General features: G+C 37.8%; 1 protein-coding gene across 5 annotated transcripts; it reads left to right on the top strand.

Moving 5' to 3' along the window:
- Positions 1-67: 67 nt before the first annotated feature.
- On the top strand, positions 68-19,499 carry CLCC1 (chloride channel CLIC like 1). 5 transcript variants are annotated; one of them, XR_012127667.1, is made up of 12 exons: positions 68-3,681; positions 4,977-5,117; positions 5,501-5,602; positions 6,934-7,041; positions 10,940-11,161; positions 11,389-11,529; positions 12,762-12,855; positions 14,087-14,184; positions 14,459-14,605; positions 15,511-15,852; positions 16,102-16,194; positions 17,258-17,457. XR_012127667.1 is itself a non-coding variant. In XM_073228391.1 (12 exons), the coding sequence occupies exons 2-11, from the start codon at positions 4,989-4,991 to the stop codon at positions 17,513-17,515; spliced, it is 1,641 nt and encodes a 546-aa protein (XP_073084492.1). In that variant the 5' UTR covers positions 82-3,681; positions 4,977-4,988; the 3' UTR covers positions 17,516-17,546; positions 19,180-19,499. The 5 variants fall into 5 exon arrangements, 4 of the variants coding, with proteins under 4 accessions (XP_073084493.1, XP_073084492.1, XP_073084494.1 ...); XM_073228391.1 differs by lacking the exon at positions 16,102-16,194 and adding an exon at positions 19,180-19,499 and having other exon boundaries at positions 82-3,681; positions 17,258-17,546; XM_073228390.1 differs by lacking the exon at positions 16,102-16,194 and adding an exon at positions 19,180-19,499 and having other exon boundaries at positions 87-3,681; positions 17,258-17,543.
- Positions 19,500-19,823: the final 324 nt, after the last annotated feature.

Genomic DNA, 19,823 nt, shown 5'->3' on the forward strand with positions numbered 1-19,823 from the left:
AGGCTTAACGTGTGGTCTCATGATGTCTGCCTCTGGTGAGAGGCATTGCATCATCATCTGTAGTCTGTCCTCGAGATATTCTCCAAGATAAACTTAACACAAAGAATTTCTTGATCTTTTTCTTCTCCAAGATAGTGGTTACCCTCAAGCAGTGGGGGTGTATCATTCAGGACTACTTGCCCCACCTTAAGATAGGGTCTGTTCTTGGCTGAGTACCATAAAATATGTTAGAAATCTTACCTCCTAACTCCCCAGTTTTTTTTTTTTAATGGGTTTAATTTTTTCTTTTTCTTTTTTTTTTCTTCTGGTATCATTAATCTACAATTACATGAGGAACATTATGGTTACTAGACTCTCCCCATCACCAAGTCCCCCCTACAAACCCCATTATAGTCATTGTCCATCAGTGTAGTAAGATGCTGTAGAATCACTACTTGTCTTCTCTGTGTTGCACAGTCCTCCCCGTGTCCGCCCCACATTATACATGCTATTCGTAATACTCCCCAGTTTTTAAAATGGAATCTTAGTGTTAAGATGGAGTCCTTCCTGTTCTTACTACACTGCTTATATCTTGGCATTTTTCATCATAGGCAGGAAAAGTTCATCATGATGCTTATCCCGTGTCCCTGTCCTGCCTCAGCCTCACTTTTCTCCTGAGCTCCACTCTGCATATTCAGCAGCTCCATTTGGGCATCAGATGTCTGAAATTTACCATGTCCAAAACAGAACTCTCAATCTGTCAGAACTTTCTGTCTTTCCACCTGAGTGTCCCTGAGTCCTTCCCATTCTCTCCGTTGCTCAGGTCACAGACCTAGAAGTCATTCTGAATCTTCTCTTGTCTTCACTTCTCACATCCAATATACCAGCAATGTCTGCAGTGTATTTCTGTATTAGGGTAGCATAAGATTGTGTTAAAAACAAACCCCCATATCTCAGGGTTTACCATAAAATAATTTTTTTGTTCACATGAAGGTCACAGATGTGTTGAAGGGGGCCTTGCATGTGGTCATTTAGGGACCCAGGCTCCTTCCGTGGTTTGGCCACCCTCCTCCAGAGCTCGGTGTCCTCCATGTTCCCTGGTGGGAAGGGAGGGACAGCGGAAGGTGGAGTGTGGGAGGCTTTCACGGGCAGGCCTGGACGTAGTGCATATTTCTTCCACTTTTGTTGCATTGGCCAGGACTTAATTACTGCATGGCCATACTGAATGGACGAGAGCTGAGATGTGTATCACTGTGTGTCCAGAAAGAAGAGAGATGCTTGGGGGCCTGTCAGCTGCTCTTTGCCCCATGTAGTAGTGTCTACCTGAAATTTTTTAAATCTAATCATTTATCATCACCTTGCTTCTGTCTTAGCTTGTGCCACCTTCATCTCAGCTGGACTACTGCAAATCCTCCTGACCAGTCTCTGCTTTTGTCTTCATTCCAATTTCCACATAGCAGCCACAGTGATTTATTTTAGAGTGTAACCCATATTATGTCACTTCTCTACTTAAACCCTCTAGTGGCTTCCTGTTACACTTAGAGTCAAAACCACCCTCGTTACAGTGGCCTTCCCTGCTCAGGGCCTTCATTGTCTGTTAGGTCTTCTCTGAGGATGTTCTCTTCCCACATCTTCCTAACCTTAGCTTCTGAGCATTTTTCTGCTTAAATGCTGTTATGGTTACCTACCCTATGTAACAGACCACTCCAGAGTTGAGTGACTTTAAACAACTATTTTATTATCTCTCATGATTCTGTGGGCTTATGGAGCTTGACTGGGCTCAGCTACCTAGTCATTTATCCCACATGATGTTGGCTGGGTCACCAAGTTGGTGACCAAGGCATTGGACTGGACCCCCTGTGATGGCTCACGCACGTGGCTGGCCATCAATGCTGGCGGTCGGCAGGGAGCTCAGTGTGCCCCCACCTATGGCTTCTGCACATGGCTTGGCCTTCTCACAGCATGGTGGCCGAGGGCCAGGAGGGGGTGTCCCTGGAGCAGGTGTTCCACAGTGATAAAGTAGAAGCAGCTGAGCTAGGTCCAGAACCCACACAACATCACTTCTACCACAATAATTTGGCTAAGTAATGTGAACCTCTTAAAACATTTGCACGTAAGACTCCATTTTGTGAAAGACTTCATCCTGTTTTTGAAACAGGACTCCGACTGAACTGTTGAACTCGGCAAAGGCGTATGGCTGAGCATCTGATTTAACAAAAATTGGATGCCCTGCAAAGAGACTTTCCTGGCAACTGAAAGTAATCTGCCTAGAAAACCAATGAACTATAAATTGTAGTATTTCCCCTAGTTCTTGATAAACAATGCTTCCTCTTCTGTCCTGTGAAAGTGCCTAGTTTCTCTCTGATGGGACACAGTTTGGGTTGCTACCCAAATCTGCTCTCCAAATTGAAATCCTAAGACCCTAAATAAATGCTTTTGTTTTACTGCAGTTCTTCCTCTTTCTCAGTGGACAGTAGTCACAGAGTCAGCCTAGATTCAGGACAAGGGGAAGTAAGCTTTGTCTCTCACAGGGGAAATGACAGAGTATTTGGGGCTGTCTTTAATCTTCTCAGAGGCCTTCCCTAAAATACTCAACACTGCCTAGTCCATCCATATCACTGTCTTGCTTTATTTTCTTCATAGGATTTGTCACTACTGAAGTTACATTTTATTTGTAGTTTTTTTGCACCTGGGCAGCCTTCCCTGCCCAGAATGTAAGCTTCTTAGAAGACCTGGCTGGTCTAATTTCCTGGTATCTGTGTCACTTAAGACAGTGCCCAATATACGGTAGGTATTTAGGAAATGTTGAACAAACTAATGCTGAACTTTTTCCCAAAACCATATTCTCATTCTGAATCTCTTTTAAATTAATGATGCCACCGTTTCTGTTGTTTGTAGGCCTTGAAATCTTAGAGTCACTTTTGCCACCTTTCTTGTTCTTTCCTTCTACGCACAGTCCATTGCCGAGGTCCGTATGTGTCACGCTGCATTCTTTCTGCCCTTATTGCCTCCATTCTTTCAGACCAGTATCCTTTTTACTACTTCAGCCTCATTCTTGGGCTCCAAATCCAGTGTTTTCCTCAGTCTATGCACTTACTGCTAGTTTCGTCTTCCTAAAATGTAGCTTCCATCTCCCCTGAAAGGCTCAAGCCAGTCATAAATAAGCTTTTGACTTGGACATTATCTGCCTCTGCCTCCCTCCCTTATCTCGCACCCTGAGAATGTTACCCATACTTCCAAATTCATTTCCGGTGCCCATTCCCTATGAAATCTTTCACTTCTCCCAATCAGATGTGCTTTCTTTGTCCTTTGAATCTCTAAAAAACACTTTGAGTCCCTGCTGTGGCTTTGATCATTTGCACTTGCTGGTTAACATATATTCAGTGTTTTCTGTGCTCTGGCCACTGGGCTAGGTGAGGTGGACAGGGCAATGGAGAGGTCGTCAGGAAGGTAAATTCAGATTTGAGCAAGATGTTTCCCATGGAAAAGTTCACATTGTAGCACAGCAGCTGGTTTCCTACCTTCCCTGCATATCTTCCCCAGGAACGTCCTGGGGAGCTTTAAAAATCCCATTGCCTGGGTCCTGCTCCAAGAGATCCTGGTTTGATTGGTCTGGGATGTGGCTGGAAGATGACTGGAATTCTTAGAAGCTCCCCAGGTGATTCCCAAGCCAAGCTCAAGAGCCGCTGTGCTAACAGACCAGTAAGTGGCTGATTTCACTGTGTGTTGTTCTACAAGAACAGAGCATTCTGGGAGCACAGAAAGGAAATGTTTCATTTAGTTTGGAGTTACTTTTTTACAATGAGACTCTAAGGCATTTATGGGCAGGGCTCAGGGCTTTCTCGTCTTGGAATTCCCTTACTTGATCCTTATTCACAGGAGGTACAGGACAGGTGGTCCAACAGAACTTCCTGTGATAATGGAAATGTTCTAACTACACTGTCAGTACAGTTATTGAGCACTTGAAATGCAGCTAATGTGAATGAGGATCTGAATTTTTGATTTTATGTAATTTAAATTAATTTAAATACCCACATATGGCTAGTGGCAACTATATTGGACAGTATTGAATAGAGGAGATATTGGTTTGACAGTGTTTATGCAGAGGCTTAGAGGAAGCAAGTTATTTTCTCTGAATGATTTGAGAGTTCAGTCCCCTTGTTTGAATCTTAATTTTATACCGTCTTTCCCATTTGTTAAAAAAAATGGGGGAGGGTTTGATTAAATATCTGCTTTTTTTTAAAGTTTCACTAAGAAATGATTCACATACTATATGTACAATTCACCCATTAAAGTGTACAATTCAATGGTTTTTAGTATATTCTTAGATATATACAATGTCAACATAATCAATTTAAGATCATTTTTCATCACCTCAAAAAAGAAACCCTATACATTTAACTGTCAACCCTCTGTATACTTGTTCTATCCCCTGTCCTAAGCACCTACTAATCTACTTTCTGTCTTTGTAGATTTGCCTGTTCTGGACATTTCATATAAACTAAATCATACAATATATGGTCTTTAGTGTCTAGTTTCTTTCACTTAGTGTGTTTTCAAGATTCATGCTGTACCATGTATCAGGACTTCATTCTTTTTTTATGGCTGAGTAATATTCCATTGAATGGATTTCTCCATTTGCCAGTTGATAGACATTTGTGTTGTTTCTACTTTTTAGTTATTGTGAATAATGTGGCTATAAACAATCATGTACAAGTTTTTGTGTGGACATATATTTTCATTTCTCTTGGGTGTTTACCTAGGAATGGGATTGCTGAATTGTATGGGGAATTCCCATTTTCCTTTTGTCTCAATTAGATATTCTCATTCTGTGCATGTCTGGATTACATGTGAATAGCATTTTACTGAGTATTTTTATTTCACTCATTATTCAGAAAGAAAGCATTATCTTAGCATGAAATGGAAGTAGTTTTATTACAAACCAAATTCTTCTAAAAATAAGTATATTTCACTATATGTATTACATTTTTTTCTAGCCTTGATGCAGGATGCTGTGTTCTCTGCTCCTTTGTGAATGCCTGTGGCTGATAACTGCTTACGCTCACGATGATGACTGGATCGACCCTACAGACATGCTCAACTATGACGCTGCTTCAGGAACAATGAGGAGATCACAGGTATTAAAAAAATCCATGTGCGTGTAACACCTTTTCAGTCTTACGATGGAAAGAGTCTACTTTTGTCATTGTTGGACACAGAGCTGTGAAAGTTAGGGGTCAGTGATGAGTGACCATGCAGATTATCTTCCTGACTTTGTTAGTCTAAGATGATTTGAACCTCAACTGATAATTTCTGTTTTGAATTTCAGTCTAAAGCCTTTCAAGCAGCAACCTAATTTGAATTTAGTTCTTAGCTGGTATATAAATTTGAGACTTACTTTTTTGGTGGCTCGGTACAGCTGAAGGATATAATAAGCAAAGTCATAAAAAGTCTTTATTATCTGTAGGTAATTTTATAATTAAACTGTAAAGAAATAAAATCTCTCTCTACTTTGTTTTAGGCGAAATATGGTACATCAGAGAAAAAAGAGGTCAGTCCTGACTTGTCATATGCTGTTGAATTGTCGGAATGTTACAACCGAATTGATTCTCTAACTCATAAGGTTAGATTTTTTTTTCATTCATGAATTTTATATTGTTTATAGTATGTTAAATTGCTCTGTTTTCCTGTCTTTGCTAACATTGTGTTTCTGTGTATGGCGTGACTTTTATATATATATATATATATATATATATATATATATATATATATATATATATACACACACATACATATATATTGCATATTTATATTAATTTAATTATACTAAAATTATTTTATTATGTATAATGTTATATACTCATATGTGTATAATTTTATTATATTGTAAATTACAATAGTTTTCTTTGTTTACTCTAGCCTAGGTTTCGAGTTACTCTGGCCTTGTTTTTTTTTTAAATAGTACTTTTGTTTTCCTGTAATAACATTTATGTCACTCTGTTGTAATTTCTTCTTTACCAGATGAGATTTCTTGGGATATAGAATATGTTTTAGTCATTCTTGATTCACTCTCCCCTTTCACAGAGTTGGGGCTCTGTAGACTCATGACAAATGTAGCAAATGAGGAAGTGGGCCTGTGGCCAGTTTCTGAACATAAAAGCTGCTCTAACAAATAGAAGAGATTATTATAACATAGTGTGTGGTATCTCTTCTCCATTTATTCAATCCATTTTATGTAGCTGAAGTAGAGTTTATCTCCACATCAGTCGAGATTGTCAAGGGCTTTGCATGTGTGTTGTGCTGGGGCTCCAGCCTCTCCTGGCTGTGTAGGCAGGGTGAAGTGGCGGTGGTGTGCAGGGGGTCTGGAGTGGGCAGCGGGTGGCAGAGTCCCACAGTGTAGCACAGTCTGGAGAAGCCATGGTTCCCGCCTTCCTAAAGCAGCCCAGACACTAGGGGGTGATCAGTCGTTGACAGGAAGATTTAATAAAAGGGCAGAAGTCGTATGCACATGCAGGGAATGCTTGTGTGCTTCATTTCATCTTCTGGCTCCATCCTGTGTGCTTCTCCTATCTCTTCATATTGTTTTCTTCTTTTCCTTTCCTTTTTACTTCTTTCATTCCTTTGATCATTAAATCATTACTTTGCAATTAGGAAGCAGCAGGTTGGTCCAGAAGTTCTGCTTATTCACATTTCTGCCTCTTCGTTTCATGATCTACAGCTTTTATATTGCTGTAAAGTAAGCAGAAAAACTGCCAGGCAGGGCAGTGGGTGTTCCTCGTTTGTTGCTTATCTGCCCTTTGCAGAGAGAACCCATAGATAGAAGGCAAGCTCTACGTTTTATTGTAGTTGATAAATACAAGCTTGATAAAAATAACCAGCTCCACTAGGCTAGAAACTTGACCCTTACATTGAACTTTGATGCTAATTTATGTTGAATTTATTTTGTGATTACAGATTGATGAGTGTGAAAAGAAAAAGAGGGAAGACTATGAAAGCCAAAGCAATCCTGTTTTTAAGAGATACTTAAATAAGATTTTAATTGAAGCCAGAAAGCTTGGACTTGTGAGTATTGATGGTGTAATACTAATCAGTGTACTGGATATTTTCATTATTTATTAATTTCAAATCATAGAAAGCAGTGATAAAGCATTATGCTTTAACAGAGAACACCTGACTCACTCTTTACCAAAACCATTTGTGTGGGATTAAATGTACCAGCCTGCTGTGCAGGCAACAGTGCAGACCTTACAGTCGATGAGGATTTGCCTAGTCAGTTCCGTGCACTGCTGTGCCACTTGAGTTTGGGGGTGGAGTGGGGTAGGGAGGGGAAGGATTGTGTTAAATTTACTATTTGAATTTTATTAAACAGTTGGAAACTTAATAAACCCATGATTTAGTAAGGAAATTCTATCCTGGCTCTTACTTGTTTTCTACCACTTCCATACTTTATTTTTCATATAAGGTCATTATATGTTGAGGAAAAGAAAAATGTGTTTTAAGTAGTTTCTTCCCCTAGCTGTTTACTATAGCAAATGTTGCTTTATAGAACTGTGTATTGTGCATATTTTTCCTAATTAATGTTAAGATTCCATTTTTTTAGAGTCCCCTCCTCACCCCTCCAAACTCAAGTGTTTTCACTTTGGAGAGTTAAACATCAAGAAAACTTAAGGAAAAGGAGTGTTAGATGAATAATAATCCCATCTTCTTTTGGAAGTGTAAAAATAGGTGTTCTTATTTGTATAACCCTTGAGTCTTATACACAGATAAGTGGAAAGATAGTCCATGCTTATGGGTAGGAAGAATTAATACTGTTAAAATGGTCATACTACCCAAGGCAATCACAGATCCAGTGCAATCCCTATCAAAATACCAATGGCATTTTTCACAGGTCTACAAATAATCCTCAATTTGTATGGAACCACAAAAGAAAGACCCTGAAGTGCCAAAGCAATCTTGAGAAAGAAGAATAAAGCTGGAGGTATCATGTTCCCTGATCTCAGATATACTACAAAGCTGTAGTAATCAAAACAGTATGGTCCTGGCACAAGATCAGACATATAGACCAATGGAACAGAATTAAAAGCCCAAAAATAAACCCATGCTTATATGGTCAATTAATATATGTTAAAGGAGGCAAGAATAAACAATGGGGAAAAGTCTGTTCAGTAAATGGTGTTGGGAAAACTGAACAACTACATAGAAAAAATGAAACTGGATCACTGCCTTACACCATACACAAAATAAACTAAAAATAGATTAAAGACCTAAATATACAACCTGAAACCATAAAACTCCTAAAAGAAATCATAGGCAGTAAATCTCAAACATTTAGCATTACTAATATTTTTTTGGATATGTCACTCCACGTAAGGGGAACAAAAGCAAAAATAAGTGGGACTACATCAAACTAAAAAAACTTCTGCACAGCAAAGGAAACCATCAGCAGAACAAAAAGACAACCTACTGTATGGGAGAAGATATTTACAAATGATGTTTAGCCAATAAAAGGCTAATATCCAAAATATATAAAGAACTCATATAACTCAACACCAAAAAAAAAAGAATCACGTAATTACAAAATGGGCAGAGGACCTGAAACATTTTCCAAACAAGATGGCCAAGGTACATAAGGCCAACAGACACATGAAAAGATGCTTATCATTACTCATCAGGAAAATGTAAATCAAAACCACAGTGAGATATCACCTGACACCAGTCAGAATGGCTAATATCAACTAGACAGGAAATGGCAAGTGTTGGCAAGGATGTAGAGAAAAGGGAACCCTCTTACACTGCTGGTGGGGTTGTAAATTGATGCAGCCACTATAGAGAGCAGTGTGGAGGTTTCTCAAAGAATGAAAAATAGAAATACTACATCACCCAGCAATTCCAGATGGGAATTTACCCAAAGAAAATAAAAATCAGTAGCTTGAAAAGATACATACACTCATATCTATCATAGGATTGTTTACAGTAGCGAAGATACGGAAGCAACCAAAGGGTTCAGTGAAGGATGAATGGATAAAGAAGATGTGGTACATATATACAATGGAATACTATTCAATCATAAAAAAAGAACGAAATATTGCCATTTGCAACAACATGGATGGACGTAGGGGGTATTATGCTAAAGAAAAATACCATATGATTGCACTTACATGTGGAATCTAAAAAACAAATGAACGAAACATGGATTCATAAACACAAAGAACATACTAGAGGTTGCCATAGGGGAGGGGATTAGGAGGATGGGTGAAATAGGTTGAAGTTAAAAAAATTTGGTGAGAATATTTGACACCTTTATCAGGGAGATGGTTATACCAGTGCATACACATGTCAAAATTCATTGAGCCATACACTAAGATTTGTGCATTTTATTTTATGTACCTTAATAAAGTTAAAAAAGTAATTTGAGTCTTACAATTGTGTGAGAGGTAGAACAGAGACTATTTTATAGGTGAGGAAACAGATTGAGCCAGAAAAACCTAAGATATAGATGCTTAGAAATATTTAGTTCCTGGGTTTTAAAAAATACTAACTTTTTAAATGCTTACTGATGATTTAATATGACACTTTTATTGTACATTTACTTTTTATTTAAATATAGCTTCATAAAAAATAATTGCTAATGAATGTAAACTGGTTAATGTAAAATGTTTATAGTGATTTTGCTAACCAGAACTCACACTAATAAAAATATTTTAATATCATCTATGTTCACAGAAAGTCAGATTTTACTGCTTTTTGAGGGCCCTTTTATTTTTGTTACTTGTTTTACTGTAGATTTTAGGTTATCTGAAAACTAATAGCAAATAGAAAGTCATAAATGAATCATAAAGTAAAGATATACAGTTGATGCTTTTAATTTTGGGATTCCTTCTGTATTTGGAACTTGCCTACTTACTAAATTTTTTATTTGTAACTCCAAAGTCTGTACAGTTGACCTTTGAACAAAGCGGGGGGTGGTTAGGGGTGCCAACCCCCATGAAGTTGAGAATTCACATATAAATTTTGAGTCCCAAAAAACTTAACTACGAATAGCCTACTGTTGACCGGAAGCCTTACTGGTAACAAGCAGTCTAACAATATTTTGTAGTATGTATTATGTATGTATTCTTATAACTAAGCTAGAGAGAAAAAATGGTTTTCAAATTGTCTCCATCTCCAAAAAACTTGACAATACATTTATTGAAAAACCTGCGTGTAAGTGGACCCTGGCCGGCCAAGGGTGGGCAGCGGGCGGGCGCGTCCGGGTTGCCGGATACACCGCCCTCGGCGGAGTCAGAACAGGCCACTTCTGCCTTCTTGTTTCAGTTCTCCCACTAGAAACTAGTACTTTCTCATGGTCTGTTTAGTGCCACCTTTTGCCCCATTTTTCATGCTTTCCTTCCTTCTCTCGGGTAATTTCTCCGTGCGCAGCAGCTCCCGCGACGGTGCTGCCTCGTGTCCCTGCGCCCGGGAGACTGTGCGTGGGGAAGTTGGAAGAGCTTCGTTCAGCACTAGTTGTAGTGTTGTGGGCTGTTGGAGTTCAGCGTTTATCAATCAACAATATTAAGTCAGGTGTTAAATAGAAACACACATAGAAAAGGTTACGTGTTGACTGGTTGATGTAAATGTGTTTGCAGGAACCTAACCCTGTATTTCCTGTGGGCGCCATAGTTCACTGTTTGCTAATTAGTGTTCAAGGTGACTTTATAGAACATTACTGCAAATATCGACAGTCAACTGTGTTTTTGTAAAGTGTACAGTATCTTGTATAGAATTTTATGATTTTTGAAGTGTTTTTCACAGGTATGTTCTTTCGTTTTCTATGTGGGTCTGAGAGGTGGATGTTATTGCTCATTATGTGTGACATGAACTAAGTATGTATTTAGTTACAAATTGGCTTCTGTCTTAAAATGTTTCAGGGTAGTATAATGATAAAATTCTTTTCTGTTGATTTTTGGCAAATTTAATTCAGCCTAATGAAGACAAAGGCGATATGCATTATGACGCTGAGATTATCCTTAAAAGACAAACCTTGTTAGAAATACAGAAGTTTCTCAATGGAGAGGACTGGAAACCGGGAGCCTTGGATGATGCACTAAGTGATATTTTAATTAATTTTAAGTTTCATGATTTTGAAACGTGGAAGTGGCGATTTGAAGATTCCTTTGGGGTGGATCCATATAATGTGCTGATGGTAAGATGGGATGGACGATTAACAGTTTCCTTTTATCACTTTAAAAATTCCGCCAAAATTACATTAAGAACCTGTACTAAGTCATTCATACTGTATTGATGAACATGCAGTAAAGTGGTACAAATGATTTTGCATATTTCAGTCCAGTTCTTCTGTTTTTGTTGACATTTGCCATTTTTTGTTGGGGAGCATGGCCAGGCGGTGACTCTTCTTTCTGCTGTTTTGAGGTGCTTCTGTGTCTGCTTTGCGTCGTCGTATTGGTCGCTACCGAGTTGTGGACGTATGTGCGTTGGTACACCCAGTTGAGACGTGTTTTATTCATCAGTTTTCTCTTCAGCTTGGGATGGAATTGGATGTATTTATATAAGGTATTAAATAGGTGGAAGGTTTTTAAATTTTAAAACGTTATTTCATAATAGAAGTAGGTGGTGTATAACCTTACCCTGGATGAGGCTGGAGGCAGTGATTGGAGATGGGGTTGGCGGGCTAGGGGCTGGGAGCAGGGGGCTGGAATTGGCAACTGCTCAGGTGTGCCTGGCTTTCTGGGTCCGTGACTAGTGAGTGGGGAAGAAGTGCAGTCCTAATTTCATAACCCAGTTCCTGATGGGTGGCCTCTGGACAGTTAAATCAGAATAGCTCTAGATAGACACATTCAAAAAATTCTCATGTAGGTAATTTGGAGTACAACCTTTTTTGTTCTTTATTAGAAATATCACAATACTGTTTTTTAAAAGTTAGGTTATTTTCTGACTATAAAAATAGTATGTTCATAGTAGAGAACTTAGAAAAGATAGATCCAGAGAAATTTAATTTTTAAAAATCACCTATAATTTTACCACCTAGAGATAATCAGTGTCAATTTTTTGAGTTTTTTTTCTTTCCTATCTTTTTTTCTAGGTTTTAATGCTTTCAAAGTTGGGATCATGTGGTATATAAAAATTTGAAATAAGCACTAGTTCCTGTCAAAATAGCATCATTGAAGGAAAATTTTATGTTTTTCTAGTAGAGTGAGTCAAGTAGCCAGATATTTTCAGTGAATTCATCAGATTTATTCTTTGTGATATTTGCTTTGTTCTAAGTTTTGTTCAAAGTTTTATGCCTCCTAGAACTAAAAATTTAAGGAAGTAAGTTTGGTTGAATATTGTTCTATGATTTCCCCCTGGGACTTCAGTATGTAAAAGATATATTATCTTTATATAAGCCATTTGTGCTGTAAACCATTCTGAGTAAAACACCATTTTATCATGAATTATAACAAAATGAGTAGTCATCTAATATATATATCTATATTTTGGGGCATGGTATGAGCTATATTTGAACTAAGTTTTTAAAACAATCTTTCTAGTAAAGAGGTTTTTCTCCCTCATCAGAATTACTTACTAAAAAGAAAATTATAGGTCTTTTTCCTTACTTTTTGCATTAAGACTGCTTTATGAGCTGAAAAGAGCTCATTAAAAACAATACATGTTTTTTTCTACTGAAAAGTTGTAAACAATCTGGTGTCTGGTGAAGACGCACTTTGAACTAAAGTGTTCTGGATATGCAGGCGTCTCCTTCATTTGTTAGCAGCTGCTCATGGTTCCCTTTTGGTGTTTGTCAGCTGGCCTTTGCACAGCACCAGGCTGAAGTTGCCAAGATGGAGCCATTAAACAATGTGTGTGCTGAGAAGATGGACTGGACTGGAAGCCTCTGGGGTAAGGTGTTAGCTCACTTGGCTGTATTTTGAATAGACTATCTGAGAATGAGGGAACATATTAGTAATTACTGAGAAATGATAAAATGTCATAAGGAGGCTACTGTGCTTGAAATTTTTATATCAGAAGAACACTCAAGAAGAGTCTTAGGTTCAAACCACTGACTTCTGTGCTCCTGTAACAGGGAAGGAGTACAAACAGCACGCATGTTGGCTGTGGTATCTGCCTCCGTCCATTGGACTGTGATGGGCTCTGAGCTCACTTTTGTTCAGCTAATCCTTAGTACAGTGTCCAGCATATTCTAGGTCCTCAGCAGAAGTTTACGAAAGCAATGGAATGTGTATATATGACTTAATACCCATCTTAATCTTCTCATATTGACTTATGTTACATTGTAGCTTCACTCCACTTTTTTTTTAAACTAAGGAGAAAATTGTTCTATTTTTTTCCTTACAGATTTTAGAAATTCTCATTAATGTTGACTGCCTTTAGTTATGTATATGTAGCAGTGAGAATGATTTAATGTTCAAACGCACTTTATAAGTGCAAGTTCAAAACAATCTCAACAGCTTCTACAAACCAGTGTCCAAAACTAATTTTCTTAAAATGTTATGGGAACTAAACCAATGCAGCCTTGCTTTCTGCCTTTAGTGGACAACTAAATGCCTCCTCTAGCTCAGGCTAGTACTTAATGTACATAAGCCTGATGTAGAAAAATTGGGAAAACTAATGTTCTACTTTATTTTATAAAAATAACTGACTTTCTTAATTGACATTTTGTTGGGAATATTGAAGATTCATAGGGAGATGTAGAAAATAACACATCTGTGTCCACTTTCCCCTTTTTCTGCAACAGTAGTATCTTGCACAACTACCATAGTATAGTGTCACAGCCAGGATTTCCACCTTGACACAACCCCCCAATCTTACTCGGTTTGCCTGTTTTACTTGGATCCATTTGTATGTGTAAAGAACAGCTTTCAAATATTTATCTTTTAGAGATCTTCATAAAATACAACATTTTACCTGCATAAGACTTGTATAGTTTGAATGGATATTTAAGGAACATTTTGGACATGAGATGAAAATTTTAAAATTGGTATTGCAGGAAATCTGTAAAGCAATTTGAAATTGGTGGAGTGAGGAGGTAAAAGCAAATGACTGTCTTATTTGGAAATGAAATGCCACTTTTTTTTTCATGACTCATTGTTTTATCTATTTCTCTAAATAGAGTGGTTTAGAAATTCATGGACCTATAAGGATGACCCATGCCAAAAATACTATGAGCTCTTATTAGTCAACCCTATTTGGCTGGTCCCACCAACAAAGGTATAGAAAATAATTTGTAAAAATTACTTATACAAAGTAAGTAAAAGAAGCTTTAATTTTATTAAAAATTGTTAATTTTTTTAGTTGTTTTGCTAATAATAAACCTGCTGGAGAAAAAATTCTACCATTACACAGTAATTTTCACAGTAAAACACATGACTTACATTTTAATATGTGTACCATAATTTTGGCCTCAGTGCACAATGAATTTTGGCTCATTTTATGTGCATTAAGTTTGAAGAAAAAATTAAGTTGCTTTTGTCTTTTGTTTTAGGCACTGGCAGTTACATTCACCAACTTTGTCACAGAGCCATTGAAACACATTGGAAAAGGAGCTGGTGAATTTATTAAAGCAATCTTGAAGGAGATCCCATTGATACTTCACATTCCAGTGCTGTTAATTATGGCATTAGCTGTCTTGGTTAGTATGTTACATTGTTAACAACAGGACATACAGAAAAAAGCAATTCTAAAATTATTAGACTTCTTTGATATAAATCAGGCTAAATCATGCTTACTGGTATGAAAAGGTGGTTTTTAAGTGATACAGATTTTTTATACTAACATAGATCCTCCTCTAAGAAAGTGGTTCTCAAGTCTGTAGAGGTCATAGCAGTGTAAACTCTTTTTACACATGAAATCAGTTATTTACATCCTCTTAGAGAACGGAGCCTTCGTGTTTCGGCTGGAGTTTTTGCAGGAGCCAAGAGCATCAAGTGTAACAGAACCAGAAAGGGATGTGCAAGAAGGAAGGCTGTACTGAGAAACAGTCTGGGGAGCCAAAGTAGACATTTATTAATAAGAAATATTACTTGTTCATCCATGGTCTCCACTTTTTTGTTGATTTTTCAGCACTTAAACTAATAAAGCAGTTATGTAAAAAAAAAGGTAAACTCAGATGTGCCATGGGAAAAGCTAAGTTTGTAAAGCAATTAACCTGCAGGGGAATGGTTACATGATACACAATTTTAAATAATTTTTAGCATTTACCTTCTATCACGAGTGTGAATCTAGACAGCATTTAAGCAATTATCAATTATACCTTCCAATTTAAATTTCTAGGCTTTAGCCAAACTACCCTTTATTGTTCAGTCAAAGTGTATTCAGCTGATTAAAATGTCTACTTAATACTCAGTACTCAGACTTTATTGGCTATTCTGGCCTTGTATTAATCTAAAGAAGAATCTCTAATGAAAAAACAGTGAAATTAATGTATGTTTCTGAATGCCACAAATTACATAATTTTATTAACCCCCTGAAACACCTTATAATATCATTGTAAGTCAGCTATTAAGTACTCAGAATATGTATTTCTTTCCCTTTCAGAGTTTCTGCTATGGTGCTGGAAAATCAGTTAATGTGCTGAGACACTTAGGTGGTCCTGAAAGAGAACCGCCCCAGGCATTTCAGCCAAGTGATAGGAGATGGCTGCAGGAAATTGATTATAGACCCCGTGGTGGAGCAGGTGATGCAGATTTCTATTATAGAGGCCAAAAGTGCCCCGTTGAGCAAGGCCCGTATGACCAAACACATGATGGTAGGAGAGATGTTTTGAGAAAGGGAGATGTTGACTTGAGTCATAAGACTGACAACAAGAGCCCTGAAGTGCTCCGGGCATGTGATTCTCCAGAAGCAGAGGCGAGAGAGCATCCCGAGGTGGTACCCAGTGTAAGTCAGCAACTGTTCATTTTGCTGTCTGTTCATACGAGGCCTAAGTGCTTCCTATAGAGCTTTTGGTTAAGTGTTTTTACTCTTAACTCTCAGTTATTTATATCATTGGTGATAGAATTATTCACTTTCTTCCCCTTTCTGGTCAAAAGTTAGCCCAGCCTCCTCAGAAGAAATGAAATTCAGCTTATGTTAAATACTATTTAATAGTTTGTTAGAACACATAGTAATTCATCTGAAATGAAACAGGAAACCAACAAGTGAGCATGGATGAAATTTGACTTTTGAAGAGACAAGAAGGAAGTCCTCAAAGAGGGCCTGAAGCTCTGGGGAACCGGGCAGGTGAGCCCTAGAGGCTTAGCTGGCTGGAAGAGTGGGCTGGGGAGGGATCAAACACCTTGCTTTTCCAAATCTTTTATATCACTGACTGGCTAGAATATACCTCTTACCTCTAGAATGGCGAGGTGTTTTTTTTCCACCATTATTGGCCATTTAAAGGGAAATCTCTGTTTCTGTTTGAAGCAGGAATTTGTATTGTCATTTGTGAAGTTTGAGTTGCAACACTAAACCTTTGAGGAACAGTTGCCAGCACAATAGTACTAGGAAATTGTAGAATCCATTCCCATGGAGATCCTTTAAAAAATAAACATATCTGCATCCATCTGGAAAACTTCACATGTTCCTTTCAGCTTTAATATTTACTGCTTATCTGTTAGAATAGTTATGTCACTCATCTCAAAAACCCTCCGATGACTTCCCATCTCACTTGAAGGGAAAGCCGTTGAGGGCTTCCTTTGATCTGCCCACCCCCACCTGTTACCACACTGACATCTTCTGCTCTCATTCTACATGAACCACAAGGGCCTCCTGACCATTTCTTGAACTCAGAGCCTTTGTAATTGCTGTCCCCCCACATATACAAGCTTTTACTCATAGATCTCTTTTCACACCACCCTGAATGGCAATTTGACCTCACCACACCCAGCACAATACTGTGTTAATTGGTTGCCTGATTCTTTGCCCAACCTGGATGTGAACTGCAGTGAGGGCAGAGGTTTTTGTCTGTTAGGTATCCCCAGCAACTAGAACTTGATACATGCTCAAAAAATACTCGTTGAATGAATTATTTTCACCAGGCAAGAGAAGTAAGGAATATTGTCACCAATCTTCTTGAACCTTCCTCAGCTGGGTCCCTAGACCATCTAGCATATCTTAAGTGTCCTGCTCTTCCATGTACAGTTCCATGAGGCTTAATCACATTTATGTAATACAGTCCAGCAGCAGAACCAGGATTTGAAAGAGTTGTTTGCTACCAGATTGGCACAGGAACTTGTTAAACATATTTGATTTCTAAATCTTCACATTATATTAATTAAACAGTTGGTCATCATTCTCTGTTTTATAGCATAAATCACCTGTTTTGGATACAAAGCCCAAGGAGATGGGTGGAATCCCAGGAGAAAGCAGTATTGAAAGCAGTCAGTGTGCTGAGCCTGTTTCCGGTCCAGAGAGAGCAGAGGGTATGGAAGGTTCACCTGCAGTGGGAAAGGCCCAGCTCAGGACTGAAGCCAGAGGCGGCCCAGCGTCAGCCTGCGCGTCCAGCCCTGCCAGCACTGCAGCAGGAGTGCATGAGAGGGATCCAGACGGCGGCCCACATGGCTAGAGGAACGGACTTGGACCACAGCTCTGAGGTCGTTTTTGGGTTTTGTAAAGTATATATGCTCAACAATTTTCTCTTCCGTTCAAATACTCTTGATATTTACTACATAGGTGCCAACTAAACTGTTTTTTTCTATCAGAATTAACAAACATGTATTTCATTTTCATCTTTCATGTTTTAATCTTCTTTGGTATTAATATACGTCCCATAAAGATTTGAAATGTTTGAAACAGTATCTCAGATCAACCTATAGCGAGCCTCACCGATTTTGAATAATACAGAGGTCAGTTTCAATTAGGGGACATTGAAAAAGAAGCATTATTGTTTATATAGGCACATATAGGAACCAACTAACCAAAGTGTTTTGCTGAGTGGAACTCCTGCAATAACTACTTTTGTTAATAGAATAATTTGTTAGCTATACATTAGATTCAAAATGTTTCCAAAAGTAATAGGTACTCAAAAATACTTTTTAAGGAAAGTTCCCTGTGTTCAGGTTTACCCTCTTCATGGAATCTGCATCACCAGTCAGCTTGACTCTGTAGGCTGCTCGCAGCTCAGCATGACTATGTGGCTTCATGTCCTCCCTTCAGCTCTCAAGTCTTGCAGTTGTTCCTAGGCCTGCTTCCTTATCGCCCCTTCTGCTTTACCCTTAGCTAAGTGAGAGAGAACTGAAGGCTGCCATGGGAATTGAGGTAACAGAGATTGTAAAGTTGGTAATACCAGGTTTACATAGTCAAGACTATGAGAATGGCTTTATTCTTTCCCCACCAAATGAAGTGCACAGGCTTTATAAGACTTTTTCTACTCAGAATCCCAGTAATTGAGATTATTAAATATTATTGTATTTTATTTATATTATAGCAGACTATATTGTCTGAGTCATGAGAACTTGTAATTTTTAGAGCTCTGTACATGGAAAATACCATGATAAGGAAAAAGTATTTCTTAACTATAGACAGGTGGTATAATTAACATTTAAACATAATTATTCTGATTTTTAAAATGATTACTTTTTTTTTAAAGCACTAAGTAGTTAGCTAGGAAACAAATCTCATGTACATTCAGGTTTCCTTTGTTTTAACCTTTACACTACAAGTTATGTTCAGCTGCTTAGTAAAAATGCTACCAGTCAGAAACAGTCTAACAATTTTCATGAAGGCATTTGTTTCAGGAAAAAACATATTCAAAGCACTTGCTTTTCGATATAATTTTTTACACAAAATGCAGAATATTTTTGCTCTCAGAGCATCTCTTAGATGCTTGAACTTTATGTGTTAATGTTATTTTCTTGTAATACTGCACACATCTTTAGTATTTTATTAGAAAGGCAGTAATTTTTCTTCAAGAAATGCAAAAGAATTTTATAAAAATTTGTAACACAGTAGGCAGGATGCCTGCAGTTTGGAATAGATTTGTGAACACTGATAGTCCTCTTGCGGGGATACAGGGGGATAGACGTGTTCACACTGATTGGTGAATATGCCCCAAGGTGGTAGTTCTCTGAGCTGTGATCTAAGTCCGAAGAGAAATGAATGCCTCCAGTGACTGTAACTATGAGAGTAGAGTTAGTGCTATTGCACACCAGACTGCTTTTTACCAATCCCAAAAAGAATCTTTTAAAACATTTTTAAGTAAATTTTCATTTTTGTATTTTTTCATTACAGATGACCATTTGGGGATGAAATCTACTTTGACAGCTAGCAAGGCAACATGCTACTGCTGTTGAATGATGACAGCAATTCAGGGAAGACTTATTAAAGCAAACTGAACATATCAAGGGCAGTTTATAACTAGAAAAAATAGGCTTGTTTATTATCTAGCCAAAATTTATCATTAAAATCAAAGATTACAGTTAAGCTTTTAGGAAAATCAGAATGGGATAGACAGCTTTTAAAAGCAGTTTTTAAATTGAATGGACAATGTTGAATGTTTATAGGGTCTAAGAACTACCATATGCATGAAGTAAACACTTATTTTTACATTATTGTGGTTGGTATGTTGTCTTTGCTCACTAAGTATATGCTTATAAGAAAAGACTCAGGAAACTTGCAGTTGTTAAAGGGACGTTATCCGGGACATTAGATCCTATCTATCTAATATATAAAACATAATCCTAGGGTTAACTGAGTACTTTTGACATAACTTCTGTCTGATCTTAGAAGAAGAAAATTTTTTTCTGAGCCCTTAATGTGATTGCAGATTGTGTAACTCTTCTTTTCTAAAACATTGGCCATTTAAAGAAGTGGTTCTTACTGACCATCACAATCACCTGAATGAGTTTTAGAAAGAACAGACGCAAATGAATTGC

Source organism: Manis javanica, unplaced genomic scaffold (genome assembly GCF_040802235.1).
Source record: "Manis javanica isolate MJ-LG unplaced genomic scaffold, MJ_LKY HiC_scaffold_35, whole genome shotgun sequence".
Classification (NCBI taxonomy): Eukaryota; Metazoa; Chordata; class Mammalia; order Pholidota; family Manidae; genus Manis; species Manis javanica.

What these genes read in the sequence shown, in the direction of transcription:
- CLCC1 (XM_073228391.1), top strand. Translation starts at nt 4,989, where the DNA reads ATGCTGTGTTCTCTGCTCCTTTGTGAATGCCTGTGGCTGATAACTGCT. An exon ending in TTGATTCTCTAACTCATAAG is followed by an intron (nt 5,603 to 6,933) that starts GTTAGATTTTTT and finishes TTGTGATTACAG; the next exon opens with ATTGATGAGTGTGAAAAGAA. An exon ending in ATTGGATGTATTTATATAAG is followed by an intron (nt 11,530 to 12,761) that starts GTATTAAATAGG and finishes GGTGTTTGTCAG; the next exon opens with CTGGCCTTTGCACAGCACCA.